The sequence below is a fragment of the Typopeltis vanoorti genome, chromosome 23 (genome assembly GCF_054136105.1).
Source record: "Typopeltis vanoorti isolate ZY-2024b chromosome 23, IOZ_Tvanoo_1.0, whole genome shotgun sequence".
In the NCBI taxonomy this organism is placed as follows: Eukaryota; Metazoa; Arthropoda; class Arachnida; order Uropygi; family Thelyphonidae; genus Typopeltis; species Typopeltis vanoorti.
Genome location: NC_143571.1, coordinates 77,616,687 through 77,637,048, shown reverse-complemented (window position 1 = coordinate 77,637,048; position 20,362 = coordinate 77,616,687). Strand labels below are relative to the sequence as shown.

General features: G+C 36.7%; 1 protein-coding gene across 1 annotated transcript in view; it reads right to left on the bottom strand.

Moving 5' to 3' along the window:
* Positions 1–20,362, bottom strand: part of LOC150094013 (uncharacterized) — a 286,529-nt gene that overhangs the window by 69,259 nt on the left and 196,908 nt on the right. The window contains exon 7 of the mRNA XM_090412937.1: positions 13,695–13,763. Coding sequence (XP_090269063.1) covers positions 13,695–13,763 — 69 coding nt within the window. The remainder of the gene's footprint in view (positions 1–13,694; positions 13,764–20,362) is intronic.

The window sequence follows — 20,362 nt, the reverse complement described above, 5'->3', positions numbered from 1 at the left end:
ACTCTTTTAACAAATAATTAAAACACATTTATTTACATTAATATGAAATATACATGAATCAAACGACAGGGAAATTGCTTTCTCTACCCATCTAAAAAAATCTTTAGCATAAAATTAGAACCCTTTTACTTCGACACTAAATAATCTCTTTAACTCAAAAACTTATTTACTCTCTGCTTACAAATTCAACCTTTTAAACTTCTAGTTTACTTGCAAAGAGGTTAGCTAAATCTCTGCTAAGTTACTTTTACAAATTTGATATCAACTTCTAACATGCCAACTGACTCTTATGGACACTTCTTATTACTATTAAACTAATTCTTAACAGTCCATATATAACATATCTCCTAGATTATAAGAGAAAATGTACAAAAAGGATGGAACTTACAGAGGCGTGTCACACATTCAGTCAAGAGTCTTACACTAAAGTCTTTCTGGCATTTCTTTCATCTCAGATCTTAATCTTCCTTCAGGAGTGTCTTGCTTCAGCGGTGTCACATCAGGATATTGGAGGGCTTTTGGACTGCAATCTGCGGTACTCGGATAGCACATGCAAGAGGTTTCGGCATACGGATAAATTCTCCTCTGGATCCTACTTTGGGAACTTCCGCTTCTAACTGCCACCACTTCTGCTACTAATTGCCGATGACTGTAACTGCTGCTGACTGGCTCTGGCTCTCTTCAGTAACAGCACTTCGCCTTGCTCTCTCGCCAACTGGATCTCGGCTCTCCTCTGTCGGCAACTGGACCTGGACACTTCTCTCTCAACAACTGGATCTGGACTCTCCTGCTTAGTAACTGGGGTCTTTCCTCTCCTCTTTTCTCTGCTGCCAACTGCTCTGATTCCGACTGCCTCTCCTCTGCCGATGACTGGAGGCCCCTTATGCTCAAGCTCAGTCCCCTTTTATTTTCCATTTTCCAGACTTCGCACTAAGGGTTGCAAACCCCGAAGAATTCGGCATGACTATTTCATCTTCTTTTAAGTTCGACCTGCTCTTTGTTCTCCTCCGTGCACTCTTTTGATCGTATTTTGCCGGGCTGCAGAAACTTCTCAAAACTAGTTTTGAAGGTCTTCATGCGCAGAGCTTGCAAACAATTTTCTCATACACAACTGTAAACAACTTTCTTGTGCTCTTACACATAGCTATATACAAAGTTCCGATTGCAAAGCATTGCCTTTGTTTTTTATGTTAAAACAGTAAATACACTTCCCATAGGGTTAACAATAATTAATATTTAGCAAAATATACATAGAAACAAATAAGGTTATTTACAGTTCTCTTGAGACTTGACCTTTGTAAAAATCAATGTGAAGCGCTTTGGTATTTTTAAGATACATCGAATTTTACACATACATTAAAACTAGAGATAGATAATGAAGAAATTTTACATTGGCGCAGTTTAACGAATAACCTAAAAAAATTTACAATGGAACTATTTAAAAACCTCTCATAGCAAAAAATAGACAGAATTTTATCTCTCACTGGTGAATATTGCATAATGCGGGTGGTCTACAGTCTAATCGAAAATTTTCTAAGTACAAAAATTGTCTGACTGAACAATAAAATTTCCACAATACAATATTATAAAACATTTGGATGTCTTACTGTTGGTTTTCAAATCCATGTTTCTTTCTAACCTTCCATAAATGGTATTTTAATTCATTAATTATAAAAATCAAAATTCCCTTCCCATTGCTGACAGCTGGTGGGTACTGCAAAAAAAAATAACCTGTTCTGTTGTAAGTAATGTAATGCCCAACGTATTACATAATCTGTTCCAAATACGAAAGAGCAGCTGTAGAATGCATTCAACTGTTTCCAATTGGTAACAGATGTCACAGATTGGATCTCCAATGTTAAAATATCTCCATTTGATGGTATTGACTTCAAGGTGGCCATATGCAATTCTCCAAGCAAGATCCCTCCTGTTAGGGTATCCTTGGAACTTCAATAAATTATGAAACAAAGTGTTGTCAGTAACCAACCGAGGTTTTACAGCGAAAGAGATTAAAGGTTTCTTTATACCAAATTTTACTTTTTTTTAATGGCAAAAATGTCAATACCAGAGTGTTGCAGCAGTCTTAGAGGAGTTAAGTACAGAGTTTTGTAGTATTCAGAAACAATCTCCGCTTTTGGACCTTTATAATCATTTACTCCAAACAGGAGAAGATGAAAACCCAGGTAGTACTGGAGAAGGTGTATTTGGTCTGCAATATCTTATGGATTTTTGAAGCTGTATTGCTTAAATAGCAGAATTTTAAGACCGGGAAGACCAAATCCTCCATGCTTCTTTGATAGTTGAAGACATTCCTTTTAACTTCTTGGTATCGACAAAACCAAAAAAATTGTACAGGTTTACTATATAATTGCTTTTCTTCAGCTTCTGTGATGTCTGTAATATTTATCATGTACAACTGAGCAGGAAAGATTATGGTTTTGAGTACTATGGAGTTAGAAGAAAAGGAAAATGGCTCTATTTCCCAGTCTTCTAAGGTTTCAAAGTTCTTGTATATAAATTCTTGAAGTGGTAATATCGAGTAAGTGGAGAAGGAAATTCCAAGTATAATGAGGGGTTCTCTCTCTTAGAGGTTAGCCCAAAAGAATGAATATGAAAGGACAATCAATAAAGTTACTCTTTCAAATTCATTCTTCCTTTTGCTTGCATCATAACAATAAAATTCTTTTGGATTGCCTTTAGCTTGCATGGCAAATTTCTTTTCATGCTCCGATTCAGCTTTCTACACAATATTCTTACTTTTCTGGCCTGATCCTCATATTTCATAACTCCTGTCACTCTTATTCTCATGATCTTCTTTCCACATAGTCATCTTCTTGTGGATCTCTTGCTTAATAAGGTTGCACACATCTATTTCACTCTCAACCTGTTTATTTATTGAACACTAGGGATACATCCTCCCCAATCCCCAAAGATATCTCTATTTTGATGTGGTGAGGGGACTTGCATCAACTCAGAGCTATACTTGCAGTTACTTAGCAACTGCCATGGCCACCAAAGCCAGTCAGGTCTCATTTGAGTAGGAGCTAGACTAAGCAAGATGCCCTGGAAGTGGACAACAGCACAGTCCAGTACTGGCATGAGGTTGAAGGTATGCAATTTCACCAAAGGGCTTATGTCCAGACAGCTATTTGGCATGGCTGAATCAACGTTACTGGGAATAGCTCTGTGATAAAGAAGGCGAGGGGAAACCACTCTACTATCCTTCCATGACAACCATAGCCACAATGAAGAATTATAAGAGTGGGACAGTTACCAGCCTGCAAACCAAGGTAGTATCTCCAGGCAAAGAGGAGAAAGGAACATACACTCCCATACTCCCAATCTCGACACCTGCTGAGAACCTATGATGTTCAAAAAACTGACACCTTTCTCAGCCACAATCTAACTATGATCAAAAAGCACCAATTAAGGAAAATTACACATATTGGTACCTGGAATGTACAAGGATTACCATATACAGGTAAACTGGACATAATGCAAAATGAAATGAAAAGACTAAACATCGATATACTAGGAATTGTGGAAACACATTGGAAAAACAAGGGACACTTTACATTCCAGCTAGGCAATAATGTTTATTTTGCTGGGCATGATTCTATAAGCAGAAATGGAGTAGCAATAATTGTAAAAAACCGTATGCAAATCAGTGTTGAGCTACAACTCTATCAACGATAGGATAATGTCCTTAAGTATTGACTGTAATCCAATACCAATCACACTCTTAAAAATTTACACCTTTACAAGTGATGCAGAGATTGGAATTTAACCATAGATGAAATATTCTAAAGAGACAATTTGATCTTTAAGGGTGATTTCAATGCAAAAGTTGGTAAAGAGGATGGAAGACCACAACAAGAGAGTCCTAGGATCTCATGGACTGAGCACCCAAAATGAAAGACTGATCGACTTTTGTATAGAAAGAGAACTTATGGTTACTAATGCCTTCTTTAAGCAACACAAACAGAAACTATACACCTGGAGGTAGAACAAGAAACCAAATTGATTATATCCTTATTAACAAAAGATGGAGGTCTAGAATGAAAAATGTTAAAGCATTTCCCAGAGCTAATTGTGGCTCTGATCACAAACTTCTCATTGCTGATATGAAAATATGCTTGAAAACAAATAACATAACATATCCACTCAGATTAGACTTCACAGGAATTACTGAGAAATACAGCATTAAAGTGGAAAATAAATTTCTAGAACTATGGAATTACACTGATGAAATGACACCAGAACTTTGGGATAAAACTAAAATAATATTACTGGAAATTGCAGAGTCAAAGTTACCCAAAAAATTCAGAATCAACACACCCTGGATATCGAATGAAACTCAAACAAGTCGAGAAATAAAGTCAAAAGGGCTTTCAATGGAAGATAGGCAGATCTATAATCCAGCCTTTGCATTAAAGATAAAAACTTTATCAACAACGTATAGAAATTGAAGATCACTCAAATTAAAATCAAACCAAAGACCTATTTAGCAAAATAAGGCTGTTGAACAGAAAATGTAAACTAAAGTATTCAAGTAGAGCTGATGTCAATCATATTCTTTCTAATCCAACACATACATCCTTAATAGATGGAAAGACTATTGCTGAAATCCATATGAAGATAATTCAGTCTCATTTAATAAAGAAAACACCAGCCTTCCATAGGGAACCTTACATTTTAAAACAAGAAGTTGAAGAGCTCTAAAAAAAAAAAAAAAACTCAGAAAATGAAAAACCCTGGGCCACGACCAAATACCAAACAAACTTCTTGCATGTCTAGGATTCATAGTAATTAAAATCATTAGAAAAATTTGTAATAAAATCTGAAAGAGAGAAGATCAGCCTGATGATTGAGTAAAATGCAATCCAAATACACACAAAAAAAATGTCAATGAATTCGATAATTATAGTTCTATAATTTATCTTATAGATAATTATAGTTCTATAATCTATAATTCTCATATGCTTGCATATGAGATCAAGGAAAACTTTTCTCTATATCATTAAAGAAAGACTGAAACAATATGTCGAGTAACGATTTCCTGCAGAAAAGGCCGTGAAACCAAAGATCAAATTTCTAATCTAACGCACTTGGTTGAAAAGGCTCAAGAATTTAATATTCTCTTGTATATGTGCTTCATTAATTACACCAAAGCATTTATTTGGAAGTGTTGAGTGGGAGGACCTGTGGAAAATACTAAATAAAATGGGCATAAAGACCTTTTAAAACAACTTTATGAGAGGAATTAGGATGCAGTGAAGATGCATCTAAAAATATCTCAGTGGTTCAATATCAAGGTGTAAGAAAGGATGTGCATACTCTCCCTGATTTATACAATCTTTATGGAGAATACATTATAAGAAAGGCACTTAATGAATACGATAGTGGTTTCTCAGTTGGTGGCAAAAAGAAAAATAATCATAGGTATGCTGACGATACCTTTCTTATTGTCAGCAGCAAAGGAGAACTGGTGTCCCTCATTAAAATCAGTTGAATGGGGAAGCAGGGAATATGGTTTAAGAATTAATTGTGATAAAACAAGATACATGGCCATAGATGAAAATGATAAATTTACCCACAAGATTAACTTCAAAAAGGTGGATGAATTCATTTACCTTGGAGTTCTAATAAGCACCAAGAGTAGATGTCAACCAGAAATTAAAAAAAAAAAAGAATTACTATGGTGAGGTCAGCAATGGTGCAATTGCAGAAAATATGGAAGTACAGAAACATTTCTATCACCACTAAATCAAAACTGGTCAATAGCTTGGTGTTTTTGATTTTCATTTATGGTGCTGAATCTTCTACAATCAGCAAAAAAGATATGGACAAGATAAACAGCTTCAAGATGTGGTGCTGGAGAAAGATGTTGAGTTTCCTGGATGGATAAAAAGTCAAATGAAAGTATTATTAGTTAACTAAAAATCAAGAGCTGGCTATGTGACATTGTAAATGAAAGAATTCTTAAATATTTCGGTCGCATTTCAAGACGTGAAAATGACAACCTGGAAAAAGGAATCATCCAGGGTAAAGTGGAAGGATAAAGAAAAAGAGAAAGCCCAAGACCAAGATGGCTGGACCTGATTAAAAAATTAAAAAGCTCACCAGACTTACTTTGGAGTTGGCTACTGCTGCAACAATGGAAACATTGTGGCTAGGGTCAAGCATCCTCAGACATGAGGAGACCAAGATGGTTGGACCTGATTAAAAAATTAAAAAGCTCACCAGACTTACTTTGGAGTTGGCTACTGCTGCAACAATGGAGACATTGTGGCTAGGGTCAAGCATCCTCAGACATGAGACCAAGCAACAAAAACAATGTTTTCTCAGTTTACCATTGCACTGTCTTATGTATAACATCATGTGGCTCTTACTGTTTTAAATGAATCCGCTGTTTGCATTCTACCTTGTAATTAACTATTGTTGCCACTGATGACTGCCTGTAATGTTCAGGCTGAAATATATGCAATTAAATAAATATTACTTATTTCCTTGTCTTTTTCATGTAAATTAATGCTAACTCATTTGTCCCCATCAACTCCTTATTCTAATCATATTTTGTATGCACTCTCCTGCCATCACATTTAAAGACCCAGATTATCTACATAATTTAAGAATATATAACAGACTTTGCATTTCAAAAATGATTCAAGTCCAAGTGCATATGCATGTGTTATTAAATGTCGTTCTACATTTAAGTAATTTAACTAAAATAAAAATAAACACACTTCAAGTTCTCTCACTCACAAACACATCAAATCTCTGTGTAAGTTGTGTGCTGGAGTTGGCATGACTTCTTATGTATCTGCTAAAGCAGATATACAGCTTACTGTTACATAAATGTAAATTATACTTGCCGGGTGCTAAATTTAAGGATGTAAGTGAGAGTATTAGAGTGCAAAAACAGAGGGTGAAAGAATTGATAGTTGTGGCAGGTACAACGAATTGAAAGGAGATAAATTTTTTATGAGAGAGAACTTTAAAGTATTGTTAAAGGTAGCAAAAGAAAAGAGTAACAGAGTTAGGATGGCAAGTCTGTTGCCGCAGTACGACAGAGAGGAGTTTAGGAGGCGGCTGTAATCGCAAATGACTTTATGAGCAGGTTATGCAGACGGTGTGGTGTGGAATTCGTGGATGTGTGGAATCAGTTTGATGGGTGAAAGGATTTATACAAGATGGATGGCCTGCATTTGAATGGATTTGGTGTGCAGAGACTGGAAAAAGTGTTGCTGAATGAAGTGAAAATGGATATGCAGAACCAAGGAAACTAGAACTACCAAGGAGGATGGATATGCGGACATCAGTGAGATAACTGAGTGTAAGAACGTATATAATGTACCCAAGCCAGTACTAAGGACAGGAAATCGGAATGGGATAGTTAGCATAACTCATCAAGATAGGGGTGGGACAAAGGGACCTCTGCATTTCATGTATACTAATACCAGGAGTATTAGAAACAAGAAGGAAGAATTTTTGGCCTTCATTGGCTCTACCTGGCCACAGGTTATTGGCATTAGTGAAACATGGCTGACAGAATGATATAGTTAGTGGAATAAAATGTGTAGGTTATAGTGTGTTTAGGAGGGACAGAGAGAATAAAATGGGGGAGGAGTGTTATTGATGAGAGCTGATAAACTGCAGCCAAGGAGAATTGAAATTGTATCGCAGGATAGTGAAAAGAGCTCATTTGAGGCTATTTAGTGTGAGATTGACACTGGCTGAACAAAATATACAGTTGGGTGCTGCTATAGACCAGGTGATGGAATAGATGGTGGAGATAGTATACATAAACAAACTGATGAAATGAGTGGAAGGAGGGTAATTATTATGGGGGATTTCAACTATGGTAACATTGATTGGAAGGAGGAGAGGACACATGTGAGGAAGGAAAAGGATTTTATTCAATTATTAAGGGATAACTATCTGAGACAACATGTAATTGAAAATACTAGGGGTGTGAGAGTGCTTGACCTGGTAATAGCATCTGAGAATTTGACTGTAATGAATATTATTATTTGACACCTGCAGGGAGTCCAAAGACTCATCGAGGGAGAGTGAGCCAACAGCATCAAGCAATTGGTCCCCTTCCAAATACTAAATGCACTCAAACTTACTTAACTGAGCCATTAGTAGCAGAGGCTTTACCAATCTACCACCTTTTGCCGGCAAGGCGTATGATCATATTGCCACCTATTGGTGAGAGTGATGATCATAAGGTCTTGACCTGGGAGGTGGCTAAAGGTGTGGAATTTTCGATTAAGACAGGGTATATGTGGAATTACATGGCTGGCAAGTATGACAAGCTTAGGAGATTGCTTGAATCAGTGTCATGGCAAGTAAAACTGCAAGGGCTGGATGTTGATAGAGCATGGGAAGTGGTCAAGGAGCATTTACAGGAGGTTATGGGCAATTGTATACCTAGAGTCCAAATAGTAAAACAAGTAGGAGTTAAATGGATGAATAACACCATCCATTAAGCTTGAGCTGCAAAAAAAGAAACAACTGTGGAGGGAATTTAAAGAAAGAGGTGACCTGCAGGCACACAGAACGGTAACGAGTGTGGTAAAAAAAAGCAAACGCGGATTATGAAAGGAAACTAGCTATGCAAGCTAAAGAGAATCCCCAACAGTTCTTTCAATATGCTGCAAGCAAAAAAAAAACTGTACATGGCAAAATAATTTTAAGGAATGACGATGGTAAGGAGGTCACCGAATCAGTCGATATAGTGGAATTACTGAGCGAGCACTTCATCATCATCATCATCAAATTCCTGCCATGTACCCTCAAGGGGTGTACAGGATATGACAGTACTACATGAAAAAATTACATCATTACTAACTTCCTATCTACAATTTTCCTCCAAATCAGTCTGTTACTTGTCAAGACTCCAACATTATCAGATCTCATATTTCTATTGTCTAAGGCACCTTGTACCGTATCAATCCACCTATATCTTGGTCTTCCTCTGGGTCATTTTCCTGCCAACCTGGCAGAGAACACTTGTTTTGCTAATCTTTCCTCTCCCAATCTATTTAGGTGACCATACCATCTGAGATTAGCTCTGCTAACGCATTCCTGGATGCTGACAATGTCAAGTTCTTTCCTAATATCCTCATTTTTAATATGATATTGCCATTGATGCCATCTGTTCACGCCTCTAATCTTTCTCAGGACTCTCATATCTGCGGTCTCTAGTCTTTGGTCAAGTGTTTTACTTCTGACCCAGCTCTCAGATCCATAAGTTAAAATTGGTTTGAACACAGTCTTGTATACAGCTAATTTCTTTCTTATTCCATATGAATTTATTCAATTGACTTCCCACGATACCAGCTTTGCTGATTCTGTTGTCTATTTCTATATTTAGTTTACCATCCTCAGTAAAAATTGTGCCTAAGTAGCTGAAATGTTTTACTTGTTCCACAGGTTCTCCATTCACAACACAGTTGACATTTTCAATGATTCTGCCTATTTTCATTGTCTTTGTCTTTTTATTGCTGACCTTCATACCATATCTATTACAACAGCTATTCAATTTAGTCAGAGAATCTTGCAGACTTGTAGCGGATTTATTTAGAAGTATAACATCATCCGCATAAAGCAAAGAGCTGACATTAACATCTCCAATTTTGATATCAGGTTTAATACCACATTCATCCATAATGTGATCCATATAGATAATGAATAACAGAGGGGATAATGTACATCCTTGTCTCACACCAGATTTAACATTAAACCATCTTCCTGTACTTCCTTCAATTCTAACTGCTGACTCACAACTCAAATAAAGACTAAGTATAGCTTGATATAATGCCCCATTGACACCATATAACTGCAGCATATTGAATAGCTTCTCTCTTGGCACCTTGTCATATGCCTTTTCCAAATCGACAAAACTTAAATACAGATCTTTGTTATATTCCCATGCTTTCTCGACTATTTGTCGTAAAGTGAAGATCTGATCCTGACAGCCACTATTTGGCCTGAATCCAGCTCGTTCTTCACCAAGCTTTTCTTCCACAATTCTTCTCAACCGTTTCTCAAGTATACTTGCATAGATCTTGCCAGGAACACTCAGTAGGGAAATAGCTCTGTAATTCTCACATTCAGTTTTATTTCCCTTTTTATATATGGGCACTATGAGAGCTCTACTCCAATCATCGGGAATTCGTCCCTCTGTCCAGGCTTTCTGAACTATGCAGTGCAGCCACTGTAAGACTCTTATACCACCATACTTCAGCATTTCTGGTCGAATATCATCTACTCCTGCTGCCTTTCCAGATTTCAAGCCTTTGATGGCTTTTTCTACTTCAAGTATGGATATGTATTCCTGACTGCATGCCTGGTCAGTGTTTTTTATCACTGTGCTGTCATCACTGCTTGTTTCATTTAGCAGTTTTTCAAAGTAATTACTCCATACTTCAAGGATATCTTTTTCTCCTGTTTTCATTTTACCTTTATCATCTCTAATTCCTTTTACAGCACTCTTTCCTCCATTCCTAAGCTTCTTCAACAACCTCCAGAATATTTTGCCACCTTCTTGATATTTATTTTCTATATTCTTGCCAAAGTCCTCCCATGACTTTTGTTTAGCTAGTTTTACACACTGTTTAGCTTTCTTACATTTGTCTCTGTATTCTGTAAGAGTAAAAGCTGACTTATTTGCCAGGAACTTTTGATATGCTTTCTTCTTTTCCTTCACTGCCTCTTTAACTTCCTGTGTCCACCAGGGAGTTCTGATTTTTTTATCTTTGCACACAACCTCACCACATGCCTCTCTGGCAGAATCAATCAATGTTTCCTTCAGAGTTTGCCACTGAATCTCCAAGGTTTGATTCCTGTTCTCAAACTCTTTCATTTTCTTTTCAATAATATTTCTGTATTTTAGTCTACAGTTTACATCTGAGAGCTGCTCAACTTTTATTCGCTTTAAAACTTTCTTACATGTTATTCTTTTCAATATGAAATTCAATTTTATCCTGCTCAAGACTAGATAGTGATCACTTCCAATTTCAAATCCTCTGTACACTCTGGTGTCCTGCACCAGGGAGAAAACATCACTATCAACAATAACATAGTCAATGAGACTTTTCTTATTCCTAGCCTCTTCTCTCCAAGTGAATTTGTGCACATTTTTATGTTGGAACATGGTGTTAGTAATAACCAGTCCATGTCCTGAGCAGAAATCCAACAGATATTTGCCATTATTATTAGCTTTGCTCTTTTCTCCAAATTTTCCCAAAATATTTTTGTATGTCTCACAATCATTTCCTACTCTACTATTTAGATCCCCAATATAACATTTTGTATTTATTGCTCAGAAAGATCTCACCAGTTTTGGTCTTTTTTGTTTCAGTCACCCCTATTATGTCGATCTGGTACTTATCTAATTCCTCAGCTAGCTCCATTTCTTTGCCATTCAGGCTTCTTACGTTGATAGTACCGATCTTTAACTCTGGTGATGTTGAGTTGGGGTTTGTTTTCAGATTTGTTCCAGTAGCTGACTTTTCGCTGTTCGCCCTGGTTCCCTGGCGAAAACAACGGGGGCCTTGTTTAACCGGGCGACGCCCCAGCCGGCATGAAATTTTGTCATGTTGTACCATCATTTTTTATTTTGGTTTAACCAATAAGAATACAATTTGGTCGGCTAAATCCCAAATTGCCAGCCCATCCCCCTTTGTTCAGTATCAAAGTAGATACCCAACAGGGTGCACCACGAGAAGGTGAGGATTGGACATTAGGTCAGAAGCCCTGGTCGGTTCTCCGCATTCCTTTAAAGGCTATGTGGAGGTCTCCTCTCAGTTATACAGCTTTGACCCTTAAGCACCCCGAGCGAGCACTTTGCAAAAGTATATCATCCAGGTGGTGACATTGAAAAAATGAAGGAACCGTTAGTTTATATGGGAATTGTGATGAATGAAGTGGAGGCGAATAGTCTATTACAGAACCTTAATGTGAATACATCTGTGGGATTGGATGGTATACCGGCACGGGTCTTACGTGAAGCGGCTAAAGAATTATCAGTGTCCTTGACCATGTTGTTTAATCTGAGTCTTGGGTCTGGTTTAGTCCCGAAGGTGCAGAAAGAGGGGAAAATATTTCCACTGCATAAAGGAGGATCCAAGACTACTGTTGCAAATTACCGACCGATCAGCATATCAAGAGTCATTGTCAAGGTCTTGGAGGAAGTAGTCAAGGGAAAAATAGAGGAATGGATTGATGAAAATGAGATACTATACAGGGGACAGCATGTCTTTGTGAAGGGTAGATCATGCCTCAGTAACTTGCTCAAGTTTTATAACACAGTGAAGGCTGAACTGGATAAGGGTAATGGGTTTACAGTGATACTGCTGGACCTGGCTAAGGCATTTGACAGGATACCACATGGAATTCTAATCCATAAACTACAACATATGAGAATGGATATAGGGTTGTGAGATGGATAGGTGGGTGGTTGATGGAGAGATATCAGAGAGTAGTTTATTCAGGAGTAGAGTCCAAAAGATGGCCTGTGACTAGTGGTGTGCCACAGGGTTATGTTCTTGGACCACTGCTGTTTAATTTGTTCGCTGATGATGCAAAGTTGGGTAGAACAATAGTAAATGCAGAAGATGTCAAAATCTTACAGGACGACTTGGATAGATTGGAGTTCTGGGCTAAGGAGAATGGATGTCAATTTAATGTGACAAAATGTAAGGTTATGCATTTTGGGGTGAAAAGATTAGCAGCAGTATACCACATTAGTGGAACTGTACTCCAGGAGATTGATGAGGCCAGGGACTTGTGAGTGTTGGTGGATAGGGAGTTTAGGGAGGATAGGGAGATGAAGTTTAGGGGGCAAATTGCAAAAGTAGCTAAATCAGCTCATCAACTCACTTGGTTGTTGAAAAATACTTTGATGAGCAGAGATAAGCAAGTCATTGTACCTATGTACCGAGCCTTGATAAGACCACATCTGGATTACCATGCCCAGATATGGCGCCAGGGTTTCTTCTTGATGGGGGAGGAGGTGGAGAGGATCCAGAGGCGAGTGACCAAGATGATAGCAGGTCTATGGAATGAACCTTATGAGAACAGGTTGAAGATTTGTGGGTTGCAGAAATTAGTTGATAGGTGGAAAAGGAGAGATATGATTGAGACATTCAAGTTGCTAAATGGTTTCTATAGGATTAATTCAGAGGATATTTTTGAGATCAGGACTGGTGGTGGGAGAACTAGCGGACACCTATGGAAGCTGGGTTCTTTACTTTTAGAGTGGTAAATAAGTGGAATAAGCTGCCAGAGTCAGTCTGTTGTGGGTGCTATGACGGTGAGTGAGTTCAAGGCAAGGTATGAGATACTGTGAGAATGTCGTATAGTTGTGTGGACATGATGTTTAGGGCCTCCCTCGATGAGTCTAAGGACTCACTGGAGTCGCCCGTAATAATAATAAGCAATGAATATTTTTAGTGAACAAATAAATTGTAATGTTTACATGTATGTAAAATGAAGAAATTTATTATAAAATGTTTATAATAAATGCAAAATAATAATTAAAAAAAAACTGATTTGGAGTGCCTGGTGACATCGCACATTAAAAGTAACCTCGAAAGCAACACTTCTAAATATACACTAGGGAATTTTTTTTTTTTTTTTTTTTTTTTAAATGGACAAGGCGTGCAATAAAATAAACTAATTACCTTTCGTTTCTTCTTAGCTCGCTCCTTCTGCTCAGAACTCCATTCTTGAAAAGAAGTAAACTTTTTCAGCTGTAAAAGTTTTAATTATTTATTGCCATTTCTAACAAAAACTTAGATTATTTTTAGCAACATTACAATCAGAATTAGATAATATGGAATGATATATTCTGAAATATGATTTCATCCAACACTTGCTGGTGGCCAGTTCTGGTATCTCCAACATACAGAAAGTGGTGTAACTACAGATTATAACTGATAACTGTGATTGAAAGTGCTTTTCTAATTTGTAAATGGGAGAGAAGTCTAACTTATAGAAGAGTTAACAGCAGTGGAGCTGAAATGAAATCTCCCCCCACACACACACAAATAAAAAAACTTGCCATTATTCAAATCAAAGAATAATTAGGATTTTGCTTAACATGAACACTAACATCATATACAGCAATATAATACTGCCACAAATTCCATAGAAATATTACCTTCAGAAAATTATCACAATTTTCCTCCTCCTCCCTCAAGAAAGTTTTGGAGTGGAAGTTTTATGAAGAATTCAAATTAAATAAGCAACATGTTCCACAAGTTCAGAACTTAGAACATAGCAAGTTCTTGAGGCACAGACAGTTCATGAAACCGAAATAAATTGCCTGCAGTTGATATCTGTTTACATAATTAGCAAATGCTATAACTTCATTAATTTTATGTTAATAAAATAATCAATGAAACTTTGTTAGGATTACATAATTTTTTAAATATATAATTTGCAACTGTGAAACAAATGATTTTGTCATGTAAATCAAATAGACACAAAAGAAATCAGTGTGGACAGCTTGGTTAATTTTGTCCTTGAAGTTTAAAATGCATGCTCTCCATATCAATCTTGAAGCAATTAATGTGAGTTTACTCATTAATGAATTTGAATTATAATGAGTTAACAATAGCAAATCCCCTTGTGAATTTATACAAAAAATTTACAACTCCTATATCTTCAGCTAAATGCTTTACTGTAAATGTATTCAGTTTTCATTAAACTGCATTCTTACAAAAGAACATCAGTGTGACAAACAAAATATTATCAATGTATCACTGTACAGCTATGAGAAACACATTTGATAAGATGTTTTTCTGATTTTTGATACATCTTATTTCAGTTAACTGAACAAACAAACAAAATTATATAAATATGTTTTTAAACAAATCTGAATGTCTTCACATTTGCTACATAGCATAAGCTTTTTTTTTTTTTTTTTTTTGGATTTCTATGGCCCGCTCAGCTAATTCCTTTTAATAATCTAATTCTGCCTTCCTCATCACGGCCATTTCTTTATGGAACTTCAGTCATCACTACTCAACTCACAATATCACATTCACACTATCCTCTTTTTGCAGCTCTTGCTTTGAAGTGTCATTCATCCATTTAATTCCCACACAATTCATTTTCCTAATGCTGGGAATGCAGTCATACGTAGCTTTCTTCGGACACTAATTCCCCATACAATGTCAATTCTTCTACCATGCATTTCTCTTGCCAAGGTACCATGGTTAAATTCTAAACGAATAAGTTCCAGGGCCCTTAAAGTAAGGATCATAAATGTGAGGTTATTGCTAGATTGTCGCAACATTTTTTAAAAATTTTATTTATTTATTCTGGCGGAGTTAAAGCCATCAGGCCTTCTCTTCCACACCACCACCAAAAACAGAAACATTAAATACATATTATAAAATCAAATTTCATATGAAACTTTTATAGTTTCTATATTTGGCTTTGAAATAATGCTAAATTTAATATCCACTTGATTCTTATAATTTTTGCATCGCCGAACTGAAGCCTTTTGATTCTTTATTTTAGTAAATACATTAAACACAAATACAAAATTACAAATTAATATAATACTTCTAACATATTAAAAAATAATTCAATTTAAGATAGCATTTGGTTATATGAGCGATGAAAAAAACAGTACGCATATTCAACTTGTTACGTAAATGCAGAAAAGAAATACAATAATGATGAAATAAACAACACAAATTGCTTAATAAATTTCTAATTTAACTTATTTAGATGGTAGAAACATTGAACAATTATTATCTTATTGATATTTGAATGAATATGCTGTAAAATAATACTGTACTTTTTAAAGTTAGACAAACATAAGAGAAGTGGAAATGACCAATTCCATGAGGTCTACAAAGACCAAGCAAGGAGGGTGACTTGGTTGGTGACGATAGCTAAAGAGAGGTATGAACAGCAGTTGGCAGAATCCTAAGGAGTTCTTTCGATATGTAGCCAGCAAAAGAAAGAATAAATATGGAAGGATGACATTAATTGGAGAAAATGGTATAAAGACAGCTGTTGCAGAATGTGTGGTGAAGATACTAAATGAGCAGTTCATAAACATCTTTCAATTTTGTGAATGTGACTTCATGGAGGGATTGAGAGCAGTTGATGATGGGGAGGAGAGACTGACTGTAGGTGAGCAAGAGGTGTATGGGGAGTTGAGTAAACTAGATGTTAATAAGTCTGTGGGACTTGATAATATATCACCACGTATTCTGAAAGAATGTGCAAGGGAGTTGACATCTGCCTTGAAATTTTTTTAATATGAGTCTTGCACTCGGTCAAGTTCCTAAGGAGTGGAAGGAGAGCAAGATTGTGCCACTTCATAAAGAAGGTGATCGAACTCAAGCATCAAACGATAGGCCTATCTGTGTGTCAGGTGTTGTGGTTAAGTTGTTGGAGAAGCTTGTGAGAACTAGGATCCAGAGTTGGATTGATAACAATGGTATTATCTTTGATGGACAGCATGGATTTGCTAAAGGGAGGTCATGTTTTAGTAATCTACTTATTTATTACAATAAAGTGACTGCTTCCTTGGACAGATGGGAAAGATACACAGTAATATACTTGAATTTCACAAAGGCTTTTGATAGAGTACCTCATGATAAGTTGACAGTCAAACTAGAGCAGATGGGGTTCAATAGTAGATTAGTACATTGGATTAGAGACTGGCTATCTGATAGGTATCAACAAGTTGTGTATAGGGGAGCGATATCCAGGAAAAGGAAAGTCACTAATGGCGTGCCTCAGGGGTCTGTTTTAGGTCCATTGCTGTTTAACTTGTATATTAATGATATAGGTGAAGATTTGGATGGAGATATTCAGTTGTTTGCAGATGATGCAAAGTAGGGACAAACCATGAAGTGTAGTGAAGATGTTGTGGCCTTACAGGAAGACTTGAATAGATTGAGTGATTGGGCACGGAAATGGGGATGTGAGTTCAATGTTGCAAAATGTAAGGTTTTAAAATTTGGAAAACAAAGATGGGATGCAGAATTTATGCTTGGTGAGAATATATTGTTGGAGGTAGAGGAAATAAGAGATCTGGGGGTGATAGTGGATAAGGATCTAAAATTTAGGGGACACATCGCCAAAATTGTGAAGACAACACAAAGGCTTCTGGGAATGAAGTGGAGGACACTGATGTGTAAAAGTAGGGAGATCCGTTGTATAAGGCTTTGATTGGGCCACACATGGACTATTGTGCACAGATTTGGTCACCGGGTTTTCAGAAGGATGAAGAGATGTTGGAAAGGGTCCAAAGGAGAAGATAGATTGAGAAGATGTAATTTGCAGAGTCTGGTGGACAGCAGGAAGAGGGGAGATATGATAGACCTACAAGTTGGTAAGGGGTTGTTATAGGATCAATGCTGGAGAAGTTTTACAGAGAATAGTGAGAGATCAGGGGAGAACCATCCCTGGAAACTGTATAAAGAGGGTGTGAGTAGGGGAGTGAGAGGCAGGTTTTTTTCGTGCAGAGTTGTGAATGATTGGAATGCCTTGCCTGAGAATGTGGTGTCTGCAAAGAGTTTGAATGTGTTTAAAACATGGTATGATGAGCTCTGTGTATGATAAAAGGACCTCCCAGATGAGTCTTTGACTCCATGAGGTCCTGAAGTGGTAATAATAATAATATCCTTTACTCATATCAGTAAATTAAATTTGAAATATAACTAGTGAAATGTACAGGAGTGCACAAATCAGGGCTTACCTTAGTTAACAGTTGCAGGTGGTCTACAATAGTTTCCACAAGGCTTCCTTATTTGTCTGTCTCTGCATCAAGTCTCTTTTTACAATAACCAAGGGCACTGTTTCTTCCTTGGGACATCCAGCGAATAACATGTGGAAGAAGATCCCACTGGGAAATTGGTGGACCACAATTATTTACTGTCAGCAAATAGGAGACATGTTCAACCATGAGCACATTTCTTGGTGTCACAATTATTCATAATGCTGAATACCCACTTGCATTGCTTACTGGTATTGTTTCGAAGTTTCTTTATGGCATCTGACACATGCTTACCTCCACTGTGCTTAAAATCCCTATAAGACTGAATGACCTTACGATATCACAGATCTTTCAATTTTTGTTCACCATAGTCCACGGCAACATCATCCGGCCAATACTCAGGTAAAAACTACTTTCATTATTTCTGAGTACTTTGTGTCCTTATCTGTCATGCACCAACTTGTCAAATTTGTGATTATACTCTCATAAAATTGTCCTTTATTTCCATTGTGTTGTTCCTACCCCCAAATACTTTGAAGGGAACCCCTTTGAATTGATTTGCTTCTATAGCATTTCTGAACTTCCCTCCAGTAAATACCTCCTCTTTCTCTTTGTGATCTTTAAATACTTCTCTTGTTCCATGCAAGAGTTGGTTTGCTCTAGGTAATGTCTTAGTTTGTTTTTGCAAAGATTCTGAGAGGCTAGAAAGCTCAAATAACGCATCCATCATTATTCCTAAATTGTTTATGAAGTATGTTTCTTCAAGTTTACCCGCTAGTCCTTGAAATGCTGCTCTTTCTTTACTATTTCCATCATGAGCTGCATGTGTAAAGAAACTGTGCAATGATGCATAGTTATTCCAAATAGAATTCACAGCCCCAAAACTTCATGCAACCCAACGAGTTGACAACATCTTTCCCACTTTGGTGAGACTGCAGAACAACTGTTTTGCACATTTCCTTAGTTCGTGTAAGTTCTTTGCAGACATTAAAAAAGTTGAATATACCTTATCAAGAAAAAATGATTTGTTGTCGTACAACATCTTTCACTGAATCGTGCACAGCAAGTTCTAAGTGATGATTTATACAGTGTCATGTTAAAATTGATGGAAAATCTCTTTCATCAATGTTGCCAAACTGCTTGTTTCCCTAGCATAACTGAGGCCCCATCCGTACATAATCCAATTAGAATTTCTTGCAGGATTTCATTTTTCAGATCATGCCTTTCAAGACACTTCATAAGTGAGTTCTTAATGTCCATTGCTTTGATGCTTTCTAATTGAATTAAATCAAAGAATAGCGTTGCAACATCACCATTTACTGTACCATGTACGTAAGAACAGTCTAGTTAGATATGGATGTACTTTCATTCAGAATAGTACAAATTTTGGTTCTATGGTTTATAATGCTATCTGTAATTTTGTGTTTCATAATTACAGATAGCATTATATGAATCGTGTTGCAAAACTTTTGCAACATGATTCACTATCTCAGTGCATGTCACATTACTGTGTAAAGAGCCCCACATCTAGATCATTAAGAATCTGAAGATCAATTAATTTTGGATGATCGACAAAAGGATGATTATGCTTTGCAATATAACGCAGTGCAAAACACATTGCACGTGATTTTGTGAGCTAAAGAGTTCTGGTTCTTCTACAATGTGTAGTAATGAATTCTCACTTGTACTTCTAATAATTGCTTCTGCACTTGTTAGATTTGGTATCTCTATGTTCATAAATTTTCTTTCAGAGTTGCTTTTGTTGGCATTGTTTAAATCCTTCCCCTTTAATACGTATTAATCCACTTACCCACACCGATGCTAAGTGAATACTCTGAAGTGAAGAACTTCCATTTAGGGTCTATACCTCTGCACATGTTATACACCCCAAAAATCCTTACAAAATAACCAATTGTATTTACCTTTGAATGCTATCCACTGGTCGAGTGTACAGCAAGTTGGCAAATCTTTCCTTTCGTTCAACGTATTAATATTATCACATTGCAACTGATGGGAATCCTGTGTTTTTCTGTGGATTCGTTACAGACTTCTTTCTCTTCAGAAACTACACACAAACTTTCAATACAAACTCGTTTTGTATTATCACTGTAATTCGAGCTATTTTTCTGTTTAAAGACAGTACCAATGCACTTATCCATAGTTGAAATAGTAGGCCTACACAAACACACAAAAATATTACATGATTTTCTTTGTGCTTCTCACAATCACGAGCTATGATAAACAACTGCTAATCTGCTGTTCTATTGTTGGTTACTAACTGTTGCTGACAGTGTTGCCAACCAGATAAAACAAAATATTACAATAAGTCTGTCAAAATTCTGCTACACTGTGCTATAATATTTGCTTGTCAATTGCTCTAAGATAACGCATTACAGGAAGCTCCAAACCTCCCCATTCCTTTCATCATGCATTCATAATCAGGTAACTGTTGAATAACAACACAGTAATGTACGCATAATTACCATAAAGGGAGAAAAGTCACAAAACAGAAAAATGTTCCAGACCTGGTGCATAAAAAAGGGCAAGGCATTCAAGGGCCCCAGCTGAATTTAACCACTGCAAAGTACTGCCTTCTCAGTTTAG